The sequence below is a fragment of the Nicotiana tomentosiformis genome, chromosome 7 (genome assembly GCF_000390325.3).
Source record: "Nicotiana tomentosiformis chromosome 7, ASM39032v3, whole genome shotgun sequence".
In the NCBI taxonomy this organism is placed as follows: domain Eukaryota; kingdom Viridiplantae; phylum Streptophyta; class Magnoliopsida; order Solanales; family Solanaceae; genus Nicotiana; species Nicotiana tomentosiformis.
The window spans coordinates 90896441-90916619 of record NC_090818.1 but is presented as its reverse complement, the minus strand read 5'-3'; the positions used below and the strand labels follow the sequence as shown (position 1 = coordinate 90916619).

Genomic DNA, 20179 nt, shown 5'->3' with positions numbered 1-20179 from the left:
CCCTCGATCCTTAATAATCCCTGAGGATTCCGACACCACCAAATCGACAGTCGAAGAGCTGGAGCAATTCATACTGATCGAGTATCTGCCCGATCGAAAGGTATACCTGGGTACGGGGTTAACCCCCGAACTCAGGGAAAAACTCATTAAATTTCTTATCAATAATATGGATTGTTTTGCTTGGTCCCACCTAGATATGACAGGAATCTTGAGGAGATCACAACACATTGACTGAGCTTAAACCCGAAGTTCTGCCTGGTAAAACAAAAGAGAAGGCCTCAGTCCGAGGTAAAACACACATTCATCAAGGACTAGGTAACCAAACTTCTCAAAATAGGATCCATTCGGGAAGTAAAATATCCCAAATGGTTAGCGAACGTAGTCCCTAAAAAGGGAAATAAACTTAGAATGTGCGTAGTCTATAAAGATTTAAACAAAGCATGTCCTAAAGACTCTTTTCCTCTGCCGAATATCGATCGCATGATCGATGCCACGGCCAGCCACGAGATCCTTAGTTTTCTCGATGCCTACTCCAGGTACAATCAAATACAAATGAACTCGGAAGATTAGGAAAAGACTTTGTTCATCACTAAGTATGGCACCTATTGTTACAATGTAATGCCATATGGACTAAAAATTGCTGGTGCTACTTATCAAAGCTTAGTAAATCGAATGATTGAAGAACAAATAGGTAAATCAATGGAGGTTTATGTAACACCTCGGATAATTTCAAAGTACTTAAGTGTAAGGCCTGGTAAAATTTGCAAAGAAAATAATGTTTCATGGTGCCGGACTAGGCTTACTTGGTTGAACAGTGCACAGGAAAGTAAAGGAAAATTTTTGCTGGAAAAGTGCATTTATGCGGTCCATTATGCGACCGCATAATCACTCTGCGGGCCGCATAATGGCCGCAGAAGTGAGCAGGAGAGGGCTATTCTGGAAGCAGCTATGCGGTCGACTATGCGACCGCATAACTGTTATGCGGTACATTATGCGACTGCATAACAGTTATGTGGACCGCATAGTGACCACATACACATGCAGTTCTTTTGGCTATTTTGTAACCAATTATGCGACCGATATGCGGTCGCATATGCGACCGCAGAACCTATTCCGGAGCTCCATTTTTGGGTTTTTAAAACCCGATCCTATTTCATTAAATACACTCTTTGGGTCATTTTTGAGCTATTATCTGATATTTTAGAGTGAGAGAGGGTGCCCTAGAGTGAGAAGGTGTTCTCCAATAATTGTTCTTCAATTCTTGCCCAAGTTTTGGAAGATTGAGAAGGGAAACTCACTAGGTCTTCATCCTAGAGGTAAGATTCTACACCCTAACCCTCAATTTCGAATTTTGTGTAGAAATGGATAATAAGCAAGATAATTTTTGGGCAAGAGGGTTGGTTATTTTACATGCATGTGTTATCAAAGGGTGTAGATAGATTGTTGAGCTAAAAATAGTAAAGGTTGGGTTGTGGGATGATGGAACCCTCCATAAAAGGACCTTGAAACCTTAATGCACATCTAGTGTTTGATAAAATGTTCAAATGAGCTAGAACCATGATCAACTTCCTAATTTTGGTTCAATTTGTTATATTTCTAAAATAGATTGAAGTTGCTAAGAATTTCGGAACATTTAGAGTGTAAGGAAGCTCAAGTGAGGTATGTTGGCTAAACTCTTCTTTAAGAATTGAAATTCCCAATATCCTTGTAAGTTCCGAGATGTTGATTATAAATGGAGTATTCCGATAACTTTTGTGATGAAGATATATGTTCAATTTGTATTTCAAATGCTCTTATCATATTGCATTATAAATTGAGGATGTGTCCCAAACTATGGATTATGTATCCACATGTTATAATTTCTAGTCGTGATTTATGTGAAAGTTATTATGCCAAGTTGTGTAGAGATTATGATTGTGATACACCTCCACCCACATGCATTGGGGTGAGGCGGCATAACCGCTTTGTGTGGGGATTAGGGTATAGATATTGTGATTGTGATACACCTCCACTCGCATATATATTGGGGTGAGGCGGCATGACCGCTTTGTGTAGGGATTATGGTATTGTAGGACTGCACCTCCACCCGCATACATTGGGGTGAGGCGGTACGACCGCTTTGTGTATAGTTTTGGTATTGTTGTGGCACCACCATCCGCATACATTGGGGTGAGGCGGCATAGCCGCTTTGTGTAAGCTCTTAGTGCTGTGGTTATATATCCACCCGTATACATTGGGGGTGAGGTGGCAGGGCCGCTTGATTAGAGTTATGGTATTGTACGTACACTTCCACCTGCATACATCGGGTGAGGCGGTGGGGCCGCTTTGTATGAAGATGGTTACAGAGGATCTCGTCTTAAATCCTATAAATGTTATTGATAGCTCTTAATAAGCTTGCTCTAGTTTAAACAATTATCTATATTATACTATTGCCGCACTGGTTCATCATATTCATCTTGTATTTCTGAATTCTTAAATTGGTGTTTAGTTTTCATACTAGTACTATTCGACGGTACTAACGTCCTTTTTACCGGGGGCGCTACATCTTTAAATGGATGCAGGTGGTTCCACAGCAGGAGATATTGATCAGTGATAGTAGTACACCTTCTTCCCAGCTGACTAGGTGAGACCCACTTCATCCCGGGGTCATGTATCTTTTGTTCTTTATGTATTCTGTTTGAGGTATAGCCGGGGCCTTGTTGTCGGCATTATCATTGTACTCATCCTTATCTATAGAGGCTCCGTAGACATAGTGTGAGTTGTGTATTGGTGATGGGAAAGACAAACTATGCTATGTTATGGTTGTAATACTTGTCCATTTGAGACTTTAAAAATGGTGAAACTTATGGTAAGAAATTGGTAATTGCAGACATGACCACTTTATTGTTTAATTAAGGAAATCATATTTTCTTTTTATTCATGAATGAGTTTGGGTAGAAGGAATCTAACAGGCTTGCTCAGTCGGGTTCACTCGGTTGAGCGCCGGTCGCGCTCCTCGGTTTTGGGGCATGACAAACTTGGTATCAGAGCCTAAGGTTTTAAAGTGTCCTAGGATGTCTCGGAGCCGTGTCTAGTAGAGTCCTTATTATCGGTGTGTTGTCGACCACATCTATAATTAAGATGCTATATGGGCACTTAGGAATAATACCCTTCTTTCATGTTCTTGATCGTGCGATAAAGCTGGTTGTAAGATTGTTCCTCATTTAACTCCTGTGTTGCTCTAATTTCAGTACATGGCACCTAAGAAGAAGGCAAGAACTGGCCAAAGAGCCAATGTCACCCGAGGAGTGATAGTTGACCCTATAATTGATGATGCGAGTGAGCACCCGAGGAGTGAGGATATTCCTCCAGTTACTACACTGCCTGACTCTACTACAACTGATCAGACCGCACCTTTCCCTACACCTATTGAGGGTGCAACGGTCCCTCCAACTGATATTCCAGTTCCACCTCTAGCTCCAGCTTCCGATTCTGGTGTGTCTGATATTGATATTAGGGGAGCCATACAAATGTTGACATAGATAGTGGCTTCTCAGGCCCAGAGATCGAGTGTTGGGCCTACTTCTTCTAGCCATCCAGGGGAATCTGCTAGTTCCAAGGTGAACAAGTTTCTTCAGTTAGAGCCTCCAGTGTTTACGGGTGCTGATCCCGAGGATTCATTGATGAGATGCACAAAACTCTCCGGGTTATTCATGCTACAGAGATGGAAGGAGTAGAATTGGCCTCCTACCGCCTGAAAGGGGTGGCCTACTCTTGGTTTGAGTTGTGGGAGGAATCCCATGAGGAGGGAAGCCCTCCGACAAGGTGGGGTGAGTTCACAGATGCCTTAATGGATCATTTCTTGCCTGCCGAAACTAAGGCATCTCGTGTCACTGAGTTTGAAAGCCTGAAGCAGGGTAGTATGAATGTGTGGGAGTACCATATGGAGTTTGCGCGCCTATCCAAGTATGCTATTCATATGTTGCCCACTATGGAGGCTAGAGTGCGCCGGTTTGTACAGGGCCTTAGCCCCTTGGTTATTAATAAGGCCTCTACAGCTACCTTGAATTTCGATATGAACTATGGTAAGATGGTGGCATTTGCTCAAGCCACAGAGACTCGCAAATTGAAGAATAGAATGGAGCGTCAGAGTAGCAGCAAGGCCCGGTCCGCGGGCAACTATGGTGGTTCTTCCGGTGGTGGTGGTGGTAGGTCGGCATTAAGGGGAGCGTCATCAGGACCTTCCCAATCATTCGCCCAGTCTTCGATGGGTGCACAGTCATCTGGACCCAGTCAGGGCAACAGGGGACCCCACTGGCAGGGTCGGCCCGACAGAAAGTTTCAGCAGCAGAGGCTTCCATGCCCTAAGTGTGGGAGGATGCACTTTGGGTCCTGCTTCATGGACCTACCAGTATGCTATGGGTATGGTGTGAGGGTTCACATTCAGAGAGATTACCTCTCATCCCTCCGAAATATGGGCAGAGGTGCGGTACAGCCAGCTAATTCTGCAGCTACTACATCCACAGCACCTCCAGCTCGAGGCACCCCAGCACCTGTAGGGCGTGGTGCAAAGAATTCGGGAGGACCCAGTAGATTTTATGCTATGCGGAGATGTCGGGAATCAGAGGCTTCTCCAGATATTATCACATGTATATTGACTGTCCAATCTCATGATGTATATGCTCTTATTGATCCCGATTCCACTTTGTCATATGTCACTCCTTATGTTGCTATGGAATTTGGGATAGAACCAGAATAGCTTCATGAGCCGTTCTCTGTATCTACTCCGGTTGGTGAGTCTATTTTGGCCGCGCGGGTTTATAGGGATTGTGTTGTCACATTGCGTAGTCGGGGCACCGTGGCCGATCTTATTGAATTGAGAATGGTTGATTTTGATGTGATAATGGGGATGGATTGGCTTTATTCATGTTTCGCCAAGCTTCATTGCTGAACTAGAACTGTTAGGTTCGAATTTCCAAATGAGCCAGTTATTGAGTGGAAGGGTGATGATGTGGTGCCAAAGGGTAGGTTTATTTCCTACCTGAAGGCCACAAAGATGATTAACAAGGGATGTATTTACCATTTGGTCCGGGTTACGGACACCGATGCTGAGGCACCTACACTTGAGTCCGTGCCTGTTGTGAATGAATTTCCGGGATTATTTTCGGATGAACTCCCTGGGATCCCACCAGACATGGAGATTGATTTTCGGATTGATGTGATTCCAGACACGCATCCTATATCTATTCCACCCTACAGAATGGCACCGACATAATTGAAAGAGCTAAAGGAGCAATTGAGAGATTTGTTAGAAAAGGGTTTTATCCGGCCAAGTGTGTCGCCTTGGGGCGCACCGGTCTTTTTTGTAAGAAATTAAGATGGGTCACTGAGAATGTGTATTGACTATCGGCAGCTTAATAAGGTCACAATCAAGAATAAGTACCCACTGCCAAGGATAGATGACTTGTTTGATCAATTGCAAGGTGCCAGGTACTTCTCCAAAATTGATTTAAGATCCGGGTATCACCAATTGAAGATCAGGGAGCGAGATATTCCGAAAATAGTTTTTAGGACCCGGTATAGGCATTTTGAATTTCTGGTGATGTCTTTTGGGCTAACAAATACCCCAACAACCTTCATGGATCTTATGAATCGAGTTTTTAAGCCATTCCTCGACTCTTTTGTGATAGTGTTTATTGATGATATTCTTGTATATTCACGAAGTCGAGAAGACCATGCCGATCATCTCAAGGTAGTTCTGCAAACCCTGCATCAGCACCAGTTATATGCAAAGTTCTCAAAGTGTGAATTTTGGCTTGAATCAGTCATATTCTTGGGTTGTGTAGTTTCTAGTGAGGGAATTAAGGTTGATCTTCAGAAAATTTCAGCTGTGAAGAATTGGCCGAGGCCTACAACTCCAACAGAGATTCGCAATTTCTTAGGCTTAGCTTGGTATTACAGAAGGTTTGTGGAGGGGTTTTCTACTCTTGCCTCTCCATTGACTAAATTGACGCAGAAGGCAATTAAGTTCCAATGGTCAGATGCTTGTGAAAGGAGTTTCCAGGAATTGAAAGCAAGATTGACTATGGCGCCGGTGTTGACTCTACCAGAAGGTATAGATGGATTTGTGGTATATTGTGATGCTTCAAGAATCGAGCTTGGGTGTGTATTAATGCAACATGGCAAGGTGATAGCTTATGCCTCTAGGCAACTAAAGAATCATGAAAAGAACTATCCAACACATGATTTAGAACATGCGGCAATGGTATTTGCATTGAAAATTTGGCATCATTATTTATATGGGGTCCGTGTGGATATATTCACGGACCATAAGAGCCTTAAATATATTTTCAAATAGAAGGAAATGAATCTGAGGCAGAGAAGATGGCTTGAATTACTCAAGGAATATGACATTGATATTTTATACCATCCGGGGAAGGCTAATGTTATGGAGGATGCTCTTAGCCAAAAATTTATGGGTAGCTTAGCACACTTGGAGGCATATCAAAGGCCATTGGCCAAAGAAGTTCACCAATTGGATAGTTTGGGAGTTCGTCTTACGGACTCTAGTGAAGGAGGGGTAATTGTGCAAAATAGGGCTGAATCATCGCTTGTTGTGGAAGTCAAAGAGAAGCAATGCAACGATCCATTGTTGGTGCAATTGAAAGAGGGGATTCATAAACACAAGACCATGGCCTTTTCTCTTGGAATGGACGATGGTACACTAAGGTACCAAGGGAGACTATGTGTTCCAAATGTGGATGGTCTCTGTGAAAGAATTTTGACTGAAGCTCACACTACTAGGTATTCCGTGCACCCAGGTTCTACAAAAATGTATCATGATCTTAAGGAAGTCTATTGGTGGAATGATATGAAGAGGAATGTGGCAGACTTTGTGGCAAGATGTCCGAATTGTCAGCAAGAAGTCCGAACACCAAAGGCCCGGTGGGGTTGGCACAGAATATAGAAATTCCAATGTGGAAATGGGAAATGATTAATATGGACTTTGTGGTTGGATTACTGTGCACTCCATGCAAGGGTGACTCAATTTGGGTGTTGTGGATCGACTCACGAAGTCAGCACACGTTTTGCCAGTTAAGTCTACCAACACAACGAAGCATTATGCTCAGTTGTATATCAAAGAAATAGTCAGGTTGCATGGCACCCGAGTTTCCATCATTTCTGATCGGGGAGCACAATTCACTGCTAATTTTTGGAAGAAATTTCAGCAAGGTTTGGGTACTCAGGTGAATCTCAGTAAAACCTTTCACCCGCAGACTGACGGGCAGGCAGAGCGGACTATTCAAACGCTTGAGGATATGTTGCGTTCTTGTGTGCTAGACTTCAAAGGTAGATGGGATGATTATTTACCACTTATAGAATTTGCGTACAACAATAACTATCATGATAGCATTCGGATGGCACCGTTCAAGGCTTTATATAGTAGGAGATGTAGATCTCCCATTGGGTGGTTCGAAATTGGGGAAGCAGATTTGATAGGGCCAGACCTTGTGCATCAAGCTATGGAAAAAGTTAAAATCATTAAGGAGCGGTTGAAGACTGCTCAGAGTCGTTAGAAATCCTATTCGGATATTCGTCGTAGGGATTTGGAGTTCAACGAAGATGATTGGGTATTCTTGAAAGTTTCCCCCATGAAGGGTGTAATGCGATTTGGTAAGAAAGGGAAATTGGGTCCGAGGTATGTCGGATCGTACAAAATCATTCAGAGGATCGGTGAGGTGGCGTACAAGCTTGAGCTACCACCTGAGATGTCATTAGTACACCCGGTGTTTCATGCGTCTATGTTGAAGAAAGTAGTCGGAGATCCGACACTCATTGTTCCGGTTGAGACTATTGAGGTAAATGAGAAATTGACTTATGAAGAAATTCCAATTGCCATTCTTGATAGGCAAGTCTGAAAGTTGAGAAATAAAGAAATTACATCCGTAAAAGTGCTATGGCGAAACCAACAGGTTGAAGAGGCTACTTGGGAGGCCGAGGAAGAAATGAAGAAAAAGTATCCTTATTTGTTTGAATGACCATGTATTTATAAATTTGTGATCTATGAAAAAAAAAATTCTAAGAGTTACTTTCTATGAATTATGTATGATTTGTACATTTGATGTTAAGGGTGTTCCGTTCTGGTAATATAATTACTTGTGAGGCCACAATTGGTGTTGTTTTGTATTATGTTACGTCGTTGGCATACGTATATGTTGTAAGGATGTGTTTCTGGGGCTCTCTGACAGGTGGATAGGCCTAGTTACAAAGGAAACTCTACCGAAATTTTTGGAAATTTAGGGAGTTAGTCAAATTTGGGGTTGCTGGTGTGGTATGAAAAATTGAGTTGCATAAGATGCTAATAACAGAATTTGACCCTCATTCGAGGATGAATGATCCTAAGCGGGGGAGAATGTAACACCCCGGATAATTTCAAAGTATTTAAGTGTAAGGCCTGGTAAAATTTGCAAAGAAAATAATATTTCATGGTGCCGGACTATACCATTATGCGACCGCATAATCACTCTGCGGGCCGCATAATGGCCGCAGAAGTGAGCAGGAGAGGGCTATTCTGGAAGCAGCTATGCGGTCGACTATGCGACCGCATAACTGTTATGCGGTGCATTATGCGACCACATAACAGTTATGCGGACCGCATAGTGACTGCATACACAGACAGTACTTTTGGCTATTTTGTAACCAATTATGCGACCGATATGCGGTCGCATATGCGACCGCAGAACTTGTTCCGGAGCTCCATTTTTGGGTTTTTAAAACCCGACCCTATTTCATTAAATACACTCTTTGGGTCATTTTTGAGCTATTATCTGATATTTTAGAGTGAGAGAGGGTGCCCTAAAGTGAGAAGGTGTTCTCCAATAATTGTTCTTTAATTCATGCCCAATTTTTGGAAGATTGAGAAGGGAAACTCACTAGGTCTTCATCCTAGAGGTAAGATTCTACATCTTAACCCTCAATTTCGAATTTTGTGTAGAAATGGATAATAAGCAAGATAATTTCTGGGCAAGAGGGTTGGTTATTTTACATGCATGTGTTATCAAAGGGTGTAGATAGATTGTTGAGCTAAAAATGGTAAAGGTTGGGTTATGGGATGATGGAACCCTCCATAAAAGGACCTTGAAACCTTAATGCACATCTAGTGTTTGATAAAATGCTCAAATGAGCTAGAACCATGATCAACTTCCTAATTTTGGTTCAATTTGTTATATTTCTAAAATAGATTGAAGTTGCTAAGAATTTCGAAACATTTAGAGTGTAAGGAAGCTCAAGTGAGGTATGTTCGCTAAAATCTTCTTTAAGAATTGGAATTCCCAATATCCTTGTAAGTTACGAGATGTTGATTATAAATGGAGTATTCTGATAAGTTTTGTGATGAAGATATATGTTCAATTCGTGTTTCAAATGCTCTTATCATATTGCATTATAAATTGAGGATGTGTCCCAAACTATGGATTATGTATCCACATGTTACAATTTCTAGTCATGATTTATGTGAAAGTTATTATGCCAAGTTGTGTAGAGATTATGATTGTGATACACTTGCACCCGCATGCATTGGGGTGAGGCGGCATGACCGCTTTGTGTGGGGATTAGGGTATAGATATTGTGATTATGATACACCTCCACCCTCATATATATTGGGGTGAGGCGGCATGACCGCTTTGTGTAAAGATTATGGTATTGTGGGACTGCACCTCCACCCGCATACATTGGGGTGAGGCGGTATGACCGCTTTGTGTATAGTTTTGGTATTGTTGTGGCACCACCACCCGCATACATTGGGGTGAGGTGGCATAGCCGCTTTGTGTAAGTTCTTAGTGCTGTGATTATATATCCACACGCATACATTGGGGGTGAGGCGGCACGGCCGCTTGATTAGAGTTGTGGCATTGTACGTACACTTCTATCTACATACATCGGGTGAGGCGGCGGGGCCGCTTTGTGTGAAGATGGTTACAGAGGATCTCATCTTAAATCTTATAAATGTTATTGATAACTCTTATTAAGCTTGCTCTGGTTTAAACAGTTATCTATATTATACTATTGCCGCACTGGTTCATCATATTCATCTTGTATTTCTGAATTCTTAAATTGGTGTTTAGTTTTCATACTAGTACTATTCGACGGTACTAATGTCCCTTTTTCCAGGGGCGCTGCATCTTTAAATAGATGCAGGTGGTTCCACAATAGGAGATATTGATCAGTGATTGCAGTACACCTTCTTCCCAGCTGACTTGGTGAGCCTCACTTCATCCCGGGGTCATGTATCTTTTCTTCTTTGTGTATTCTGTTTGAGGTATAGCCGGGGCCTTGTTGTCGGCATTATCATTGTACTCATCCTTATCTATAGAGGCTCCGTAGACATAGTGTGGGTTGTGGATTGGTGATGGGAAAGACAAACTATGCTATGTTATGGTTGTATTACTTGTCCATTTGAGACTTTAAAAATGGTGAAACTTATGGTAAGAAATTTGTAATTGCATACATGACCACTTTATTTTTTAATTAAGGAAAACATATATTCTTTTTATTCATGAATGAGTTTGGGTAGAAAGAATCTAACAGGCTTGCTCGGTCGGGTTCACTCGGTTGAGTGCCGGTCGCGCTCCTCGATTTTGCGGCGTGACAGTTTATATTGACGATATGCTAGTTAAGTCCTTGCGAGCAGAGGACCATTTGACATATTTGCAGGAGACCTTTGATTAAATGAGAAAATATAACATGAAACTCAACCCGAAGAAATGTGCATTCGGGGTCGGCTCAGGCAAATTCCTCGGCTTTATGGTATCAAATCGGGGGATCGAAATAAACCCCGATAAAATCAAGGCAATCGAAGATATCACAGCCGTGGAAAATGTTAAGGCCGTACAAAGATTAACAGGGCGCATAGTCGTCCTAGGCCGATTCATATTGAGGTCTTCAGATAAAAGTCACAGGTTCTTCTCACTACTCAAAAAGAAGAAGAATTTTGCATGGACCTCGGAATGCCAACAAGCATTGGAAGAATTAAAGAGATACCTCTCGAGCCCGCCACTGCTTCATACTCCGAAAGCGGACGAGCAACTCTACTTGTACTTAGCAGTTTCAGAAATCCCGGTAAGTGGGATCCTAGTTCGAGCAGAGCAAGGTACACAATTTCCTGTTTACTATGTTAGTCAAACTTTAGGTGAGGCCGAGACCCAGTACCCACACTTAGAAAAATTAGCGCTTGCCTTAATTAGTGCCTCTAGGAAAATAAAATCATATTTTCAGTGTCACCCGATCTATGTGGTGACTACTTATCCCCTTCGCAATGTTTTGCATAAGACCAAACTTTCGGACCGGTTGGCCAAATGGGCCATCGAGATTAGTCGGTATGATATCGAGTATCGACCCCGAACGACCATCAAGTCTCAAATCTTAGCGGACTTCGTGGCGGACTTTACGCTAGCCCTCATACCTGAGGTCAAAAAGGAACTATTATTAAAGTCGGGTACATCATCGGGGGTGTGGACCCTCTTCACAGACGACGCTTCAAACGTGAAGGGGTCCGGGCTAGGCATTGGTTTGAAGCCGCCCACAGGTAATACAATTAGACAAGCTATCAAAACTTCCAAGTTAACTAACAATGAGGCCGAGTATGAGGACATAATTGTAGGTCTTGAGATAGCTAAAGGTTTGGGAGAAGAGGTCGTCGAGGCCAAATGTGACCCCCTGCTTGTGGTACACCAAGTTAACAGAACTTTCGAGGTTCGAGAAGATCGAATGCAGAGGTACTTGGACAAATTACAGGTGACTCTACATCGATTTAAAGAATGGACCCCACAGCATGTACCTCGAGAACAAAACAGCGAGGCCGATGCCCTTATAAATCTGAGGTCATCAGTTGAAGATGACGAGATTAGCTTGGGGACTGTCGTACAACTTTCAAGGTCAGTAATCGAAGAAGGCCACGCCAAAATCAACTCCACAAGTCTGACCTGGGATTAGAGGAACAAATATATCGAGTAGCTAAAGAACGGGAAGCTTCCATCGAATCCTAAAGAATCAAGGACTCTACGTACGACGGCCACACGATTTACATTGGTCAAAGATGGAACACTATATAGAAGGATGTTTTATGGACCATTGGCAATATGTTTCAGACCAGGAGATACCGAGTACGTCCTACGAGAAATCCACGAGGGCACCTGCGAAAATCATTCTGATGCCGAATCATTGGTTCACAAAGTCATCAGAGCAGGATATTATTAGGCCGATATGGAAAAGGATACAAAAATGTTTGTTCGAAAGTGCGACAAATGTCAAAGGTATGAGCCGATGATTCACCAACCCCGAGAGCAACTCCACTCAGTCTTATCCCCATGGTCATTCATGAAATGGGGAATGGATATCGTCCGCCCTCTACCATCGGCCCCAGGTAAAGCTAAATTTATTTTGTTTATAAATGACTATTATTCTAAGTGGGTTGAAGCACAGGCTTTCGAGAAAATTAGAGAGAAAAAAGTCATAGATTTCATCTGTGACCACATTATATGCCGATCCGGGATGCCTGTCGAGATCGTATGCGACAATGGAAAGCAATTCGTCAGCAGCAAAGTGACAAAAATTTCTTGAAGATCACAAAATAAAAAAGATCCTATCAACACCATATCATCATAGTGGGAACGGACAGTCCGAATCGACAAACAAGACCATCATTCAAAATCGAAAGAAAAAATTGAACGACACTAAGGGAAAATGGAGAGAAACATTGCCCGAAGTCCTTTGGGCGTATCGAACAACGCCAAAATCCAGTACGGGGGCAACACCGTTCTCCTCAGTATATGGCGCCGAAGCTCTGATCCCGGTTGAAATTGGAGAACCTAGCGTCAGGTTTCGATATGCAACGGAAGAGTCGAATCACGAGGCTATGAATACAAGCCTCGAATCGCTATATGAAAAATAGGAAGCCACTCTCGTTCGAATGGACGCACCGAAATAGCGAATCGAAAGGTACTACAATCGAAGAGCTAATATTCGACACTTTAAAATCGAAGATTTGGTTCTGAGGAAGGTCACCCTCAATACTCGAGACCCAAATGAAGGAAAACTTTGCTTGAGCTGGGAGGGACCGTATCAGGTCCTCGATATCATCGAAAAGGGATCCTACAAACTTGGCACGATGAACGACGAATAATTACCAAACAATTGGAACATATCACTCCTCAAACGATATTACTGCTAAGGTACGACCTTCTCTACTTTCGTTTATATTTTATACTAACCATTTGCAGGCGTTTAATCGAAGACATCAAAGGTTTCTTTAAACACAAAGTCCTTAGGTTTGAAAGTACGCGTTGCACTCTTTTTCCCTTAGACCGGTTTTTGTCCCAAATAGATTTTTCCGGCAAGGTTTTTAATAAGGCAACCGTTGTTCGTGCTAACTTAGAGCAATTCAACAATATCTGAGGCTCATTTACAATCAACCTCGAATACTGGGGGTATCACCCATAGATAGTTACAAGGAAAATGCTTTGTGCCGACAGGGTCTCGATAGGTAAATTTTGTAAGGGTTAAATGGTCGAATGAACCATGCCCATGTATATTACTCGAGCCCTAATGGCAAACATGTACGCATGTTAATCTATTGAAAAAAGTGTATTTTTCCTTACCAGATAGTTCATGCCTTAGAGAAATTTTTACTTTGCAATGTCGTGCTTGCGATCTATTGTGGAAACTGGCTTAAGAGCCGATCACTACTAAAGTTCGAACAATTGACCCCGCACTCGGGGACCACCATCAAAAAAATTGACATGATCGAATTATTAAAACCTCGAGATCGTAAGACCTTAAAAAGTCAACCCTCGATTTTATAGGCCATGACCACCCTAGTCGGGGACTGATACTTCGAACAAGTTTGGAGCATAACAGGGGAACAAGCCCAAAAGGCGAGTCCAAAGCCAAAGGCTACAGCCAAATTAACACGGTTCAGAGACGTCCGATTTCTGTTATAAAACAGGCCTTCAAATATTTTCATAAACCGGTTAAAAAGGCTACCCTCGGCTAAATTATTAAGGGTCTCAATAATATCGACCCTCGAAAACCCTAATAGTCGTTCGAACTCTCGAACGATTCTTTATTTTATGCTAAGGCATTACGAAACAAAGCGTCTCGATAATATCGACCTTTGAAAACCCTAATGGGTATGGAATCGTTCGAACTCTCGAACAAATCCCTTATTTATTGCTAAGGCACAACATATTTTATATGATCAAACAATTAACTTTTCAAGCCGAAAAGGGGGAGAAAGCCATTCTTTTTACTATGGACGTATCGGCCTAATTCAAGAGCCTAAAGGGCCATCTTATTTTTGAGTTCGAGAATTCATCCTCACTCAATTAAAACTTAAGGGTCACCCTACTATGAGTTCGAGCAAGTACTCACTTGATTATAAAAACTACACTAGTCTGACTTCGATCAAATTGCCTAAGCCTCGAACTTATGAACAAAATTTTCATAAGGCATGAATGAAACAAAATTTTCACAAGGCAGAAAATGAAATAAAGACAAGTCGGAAAGGAAAGAGATCTTTATATATATGAGAATATTTACAAGGTCCGATCAGGACCCTACATAAAAGATCAAAAATGAAAAATCCTAAGGTTCCTAATTTTCTCCGGGGGAAGCTTCTTCTCCATCGAGGTCCTCCCCGCTCTCGGACCCGCTCTTGCTCTCGGCGTCATCATCATCATCGGAGGAGGCCAGCGCTCCAGCATCAGCTTCACGCTCTCTAGCCTTTATTATCTCATCAGTAAGATCGAAAACTCGAGCGTGGATCTCCTCGAGGGTTTCCCTTTAAGATTGGTATTTGGCGAGTTCAGCAATCCAATGTGCTCAAGTTTGAGTGGTTTTGGTTGCCTCTCTTGCTTGGACTTGAGCGGCTTCAGCATCGGCCCGGTAGACGGCCATGATCGCCTCTGCCTTTGCGGCTTCAGACTTGGCCTTTGCAAGTTCGGAGGCCAACCGAGCCTCGAGCTCCTCTATTCTCTTTGCCTGAATTGAGCTTTTCTCCTTCATGCCTCGAAGCTGACTTTAGGCCGATGACAATTGAGATAAAGCGTTCTCTTTTTCTACAGCAAAGAGGTCCATACCTTCTTTCCACCCCAATGTCTCCGCCTTCATCATATCGACCTCCTCGCGGAGCTGCTCAATCCTCTCGACCTTCTGCTGCAGCTATGAGATTGAAATATTAGCCACCATTCCCGAATTAAGCCTATGAGCTTTTAAGATTTTCATTACCTGCTCGATCAGGTCGGTCTGATCTTGGTGAGCCTTGGCCAACTCGGCTCGGAGGTCCTTGGTCTCCTCTTTTTTTTGCCCACAAAGAAGTCTAAGGGCATTTCTCTCCTCCGTGAGCCCTCGAAGGTCGGCCTCATACCTACTCAGCTCAGCTCGAGATTGAGAAAATGCTTCCCGATGAAGCGCTGAGGCCTACGCAGAAAAATGAAAAGAAGTTAGATAGGAAGAGTAAAATAAACTCAAGGGTAATACCAACAAGGGGAGTTAAGGCTTACCCGATTCAGAGCTTGCTGCACTTCATTGAAAAGGATCGATGCCATGCCCGAGTCCTTCCTCAAGACCTCCAAGTCGCTCAGGCCGGTAGCATCTTTGACCCCAGTAAAATAATCACGGAAGGGATCCTCCCTTCCATGGGCTCCTTCGATGGAGAGGGTCTTCAAGGCCCGATCCTCTTGAATCATCTCCTCGGAAAACGAGAGAAGCAGGGGGGAGCCTCCAATTTCTATTGCCCCAAGTGGATCACTTGGGGCGTTCTATCCATCTCGAGGGGCCTGGAGACTAGCCCCTACAGCTGTACCCACCGTTGGTTCATTACGGTGGGAGGCATATTCAATCCTCGATGACTCGGGGACTTCGCCCAAGTCTCTTCCTGAGATTCCCTCATCTCGAGACGGAGTCTCTGCATTCTTCACCGATTCAATGGCTTTTGGGGCCTCGATGCTCACTCCCATTCGGGCCACCAGCTCGGAGTTGTCTGTTTCTTCCTCTTCATCTTCATCCCTTAGACGCCGAACAGAGTCTTCGGTCAGGAGGATGATGTTCTTCCTCGGCTTACGAGCCTTTTTTTCTTAGGCTCTGGATCCTTAGAGGTTGAGATCTTTTTACTCTTTTTTTCCTTCTCCGGTTTCGGTGCCGGGATCGAAGTCTCCTCCTCACCAGATAAGGGCCTCATGACAGAATCTTTGCCAAGGCCTGTATGAAAGGAAGATAAGTAAGAAATGCTTTAACAAAACCATCAAAGACGTGGAAAAGGGGCTGACCATGAGTTTTGGCCTCCCATAGGCCCTTTGATAAATCACACCATGAGCGCTCGACATACGTAGAGGTCAAGGCCAGGTCCCGAATCCAGCTGTTAAGGTTAGGAATTGCATCGGGCATCCAAGCGACCGGTACATCACGTAAAAGGATATTGATGAGAAGAAGAAAAGGAGCAATGCAATAAATAGGAGCTAACAGTGGGATTGTACTTACTCTTCATATTCTATTTCTCGGGAAATGGCATCTTCTCAATCGGGATTAGGTCGGAAGTCCTCACTCGAACGAATCGGCCCATCCAGCCTCGGTCCTTGTCCTCGTCTATGCTCGAGAATAGCACTTTTGTAGCCCGACGCTGAAGTTTTATTAACCTACCTCGATAGAGGCGTGGGCTGTACAACCTGATGAGGTGGTCGATGGTGAAAGGCATCCCCTCGACTTTGCTCACGAAGAATCGGAGGAGAATAACAATTCACCAAAATGAGGGATGGACTTGGCCTAGGGTTATTTGGTATTGACAGCAAAAATCAACAACGACGGGGTCGAGGGGGCCCATCGTGAAAGGGTAAGTGTAAACACTTAGAAACCCTTCCACGTAGGTGGTGATGTTGTACGTCCCCGTAAAATTTTGCAAAAGAAAATAATGTTTCATGGTGCCGAATGGTTTTTACGTGTTGAGGATGTTACATCTCGCATTTTCATACGTTAAAGTTTTGTCTTCAATTAATCGACGTAGACGCGGGGATGAGATTATTTTGAGGTTAACGTATTTATGCTATTTATAACAAACGATAAGTAAGTGCAATGAAGGATAAATGGTACACGAATTAAAGAAAATGAGTTTCGTTGAAGGTTGTCGATTTGGGATAAAATACGGTCCGAGCTATAATACCTAATATTTATGGACTAGTACCATACAAGGTACCATATGACCATGATAGTATTATGTATGAGGTGTATTAAAAATGAGTAGAATTTTAAGTAATTTGAGACAATTCTTAATTATGCGGGTAATTGGTTAATTACCGGGTAACGGGACATTACCTAATTAACTAATAAGTTTGGATAAAGATTAAAATCCCCCACCCCCACCCCCACCCCCACGTGGCAGCAAGCCACTCCTTAAAGATATGACTCTTAGTCATTCTTTATTAGGTGGCAACATAACATAATAATTTCAAGACATTTCATTCTTATATTTTGTATACAATCACTACAATAAAAAGCGTTAGCCATTCTTACAATCAGAACATTAGCCATTCCTCCAAGTTTTTCAAACAAATTTTCTTAGTTACAAAACACTACCAAATACCTTACAATCAGGCGTTAGAAATTCCTCCAAGATTTTCAACAACATTTCTTGCAACCAAACAATCCCAAACGGGAACTATTAGCACCTTAGCAACGTAAAATTTTTGCGGTTCTAAGGGAGTACGGTGCAACCTTTTCTAAGAATATCATACGGATTTTCCCTACTCCAGGTATGTTAAGGCTATCCCTTCTTTCTTTTTGGCATGATTCAACTTATACAGAAGAAACGAGCAAACGCACAATTTCCATTAACGACTCTATTCATAGAAATACTAGGGGTCTCTGTGTTCTTAATTCTCTATGTGACATATTATTATATCTTCTGTTCATGGGTCTCAGAATAATATGCAGTTGATAAAATTTATCCGAAAGGAATATTGAGATTATTAGCATATTTTCATTCATGTCATTCATTTATACATGTACATTGACCCATGACCAGATGGCAATATATACATGTATTTATATGTATATTATATGTATATGGGATATGGGATATGGGAAAAGGTTATGCCGTTATATACGCTCCACCACCTGATCAGTTGGTATATGTTGATGATGTTGCCCACAGTGGCCGAGACGATATGATGGGATGCCCTCAGAGGCTTGATGATGATATATATACACCTATACCTATGCATGACACGACATTTATATGCACGTGCATGACACTATAAATATTTCAAAATTTACAAAGTTATCCAGACTTACAGGTGGATTTCTTTATTCCATGTTTCATATATGTATTTTATGTACTGATTTTCATGTCTTACATACTCGGTACATTATTCGTACTGACGCCCCATTTACTGGGGCTTGCATTTCATGCCTGCAGGTGCAGGTAGGCAAGTTGACGGTCCCCCTTCTTAGGACCCTTGATCAGCAAGAGTTGGCATGCTCCACTTAATCCGGAGCTGCTTTTGATTTTGGTACGATATGCTTGTATATATATATGGGTATGATGTGGCTCAGTACCGTCTTTGTACAGTTGTATTTCTATTAGAGGTCTGTAGACAGTTATATATAGTCAGATAGTATGCGGCCTTGTCAGCTTCCAGTTTTGGGTATATAGTTGTCTATAGCAGCCTTGCCGGCGCGTCCCACTGTATTCCATATGTATATGTATACATATCTTTTGGACAGGTTTCCCTCACGTATGTTATTCATGTTTATATCTTAAACACATTCTTAAGGATGTTCAACATGTAGGATTCAGGCACCCGTCGCGGCCCATCGATTTGGGTCGTGACAAAAGTGGTATCAGAGCAGTTCTGTCCTAGGGTTGTCTACAGACCGTGTCTAGTAGAGTCTTGTTTATGGGTGTTTTGTGCACCACACTTATTAACAGGAGGCTACAGGACATATAGGATATTATCCTCTTTTTTTATCTTAGATCGTGCGATATAAGAATTCAAGTTCCTAACGATATGTTATATTTTCAGCAATGCCTCCAAAGACTACAACCGCCCAGAAGGGAAAGTCTGTGGCTGGTGAGATTATTAGTTGAGCGCCATGAGTGACCAGGGCTCGGGGGGAGTCTCATAGTGAGATTCCATCTCAAATTTCACATACCCCGCCCTCTCCAGGAGAGCTCCGAGGGACACCAGCTCCAATGCCTGCCCCTATACGTTCAACCCCTCAACCGGATGCACCGGATCCGTAGATGAGAGATGCTATTCAGCTATTAACTCGATTAGTAGCTGCACAAACTCGGCGTCAGGAAGTAGGTATTGGTCATGCAGATAGGTCCGTCAGTGCGAGGGTTTGTGGTTTCATTAATTTAGACCCTCTGGTATTCACGGGGGCAGATCCAAACGAGGACCCTCAGGTATTTATTGATAGAATGCAGAGGATGTTGAGGGTAATGAAGGCCACTGTGACCGAGTCAGTTGAGCTAGCTTCCTATAGACTCCAAGATGTTGCAGTTAATTGGTACGAGTCTTGGGAATTGTCCAGAGGTGAGGATGCCCCTCCAGCAGTATGGCAGGAGTTTACAAAAGCTTTTTTTTGTCATTATCTGCCACTAGAGCTTAGACGGGCCAGAGTTGATAGGTTTTTGACCCTTCGGCAGGGTAACATGAGTGTTCGAGAGTACAGTCTTCAGTTTGATTCATTGGCTAGGTATGCTCCCACTATTGTATCTAAGATGGAGGATCGGGTTCACCGGTTCATGATTGGATTAGAGCCGCACTTGCTTAACGATTGTACGTCAGTCTCACTTCAGCCAGACATGGATATTTCTCATATTCAGGCATACGCTCAGGGTGTAGAGGAGCGTAAGCAGAAGCAGAGGGCCGATCGTGAGCATGATAGGGCCTAAAATAAGAGAGCGAGGTCTTCGGGTCCTTCTGGTGAGTTTCAAGGTGGTCAAAGACCACAATACCTGAGGTATCCAACCCAGCCATCGGCTAGCATGCCCCCTCAGTTTAGCGGTAAGAGATTTGATCGTTCCACATATTCAGGGCCTGGTCAGAATTTCAGGGCCTCAGGTTCTCAGTATAGGGGTGAGTCAAGTTAGATGAGGCCGCCCTTGCCACGATGTGCTCAGTCTGGTAAGCAGCATGCAGGGCAG

General features: G+C 42.9%; 2 protein-coding genes across 2 annotated transcripts; one reads left to right on the top strand and one right to left on the bottom strand.

Moving 5' to 3' along the window:
* Positions 1-14628: 14628 nt before the first annotated feature.
* Positions 14629-15722, bottom strand: LOC138895989 (uncharacterized). Its single transcript, XM_070180760.1, has 4 exons — positions 15537-15722; positions 15262-15453; positions 15068-15195; positions 14629-14815 (listed from the first exon to the last, which is right to left on the bottom strand). The coding sequence occupies exons 1-4, from the start codon at positions 15720-15722 to the stop codon at positions 14629-14631; spliced, it is 693 nt and encodes a 230-aa protein (XP_070036861.1).
* Positions 15723-19270: 3548 nt separating this feature from the next.
* On the top strand, positions 19271-19927 carry LOC138895988 (uncharacterized). Its single transcript, XM_070180758.1, has one exon. It carries the CDS (start codon positions 19271-19273, stop codon positions 19925-19927), a length of 657 nt encoding a protein of 218 aa, XP_070036859.1.
* Positions 19928-20179: the final 252 nt, after the last annotated feature.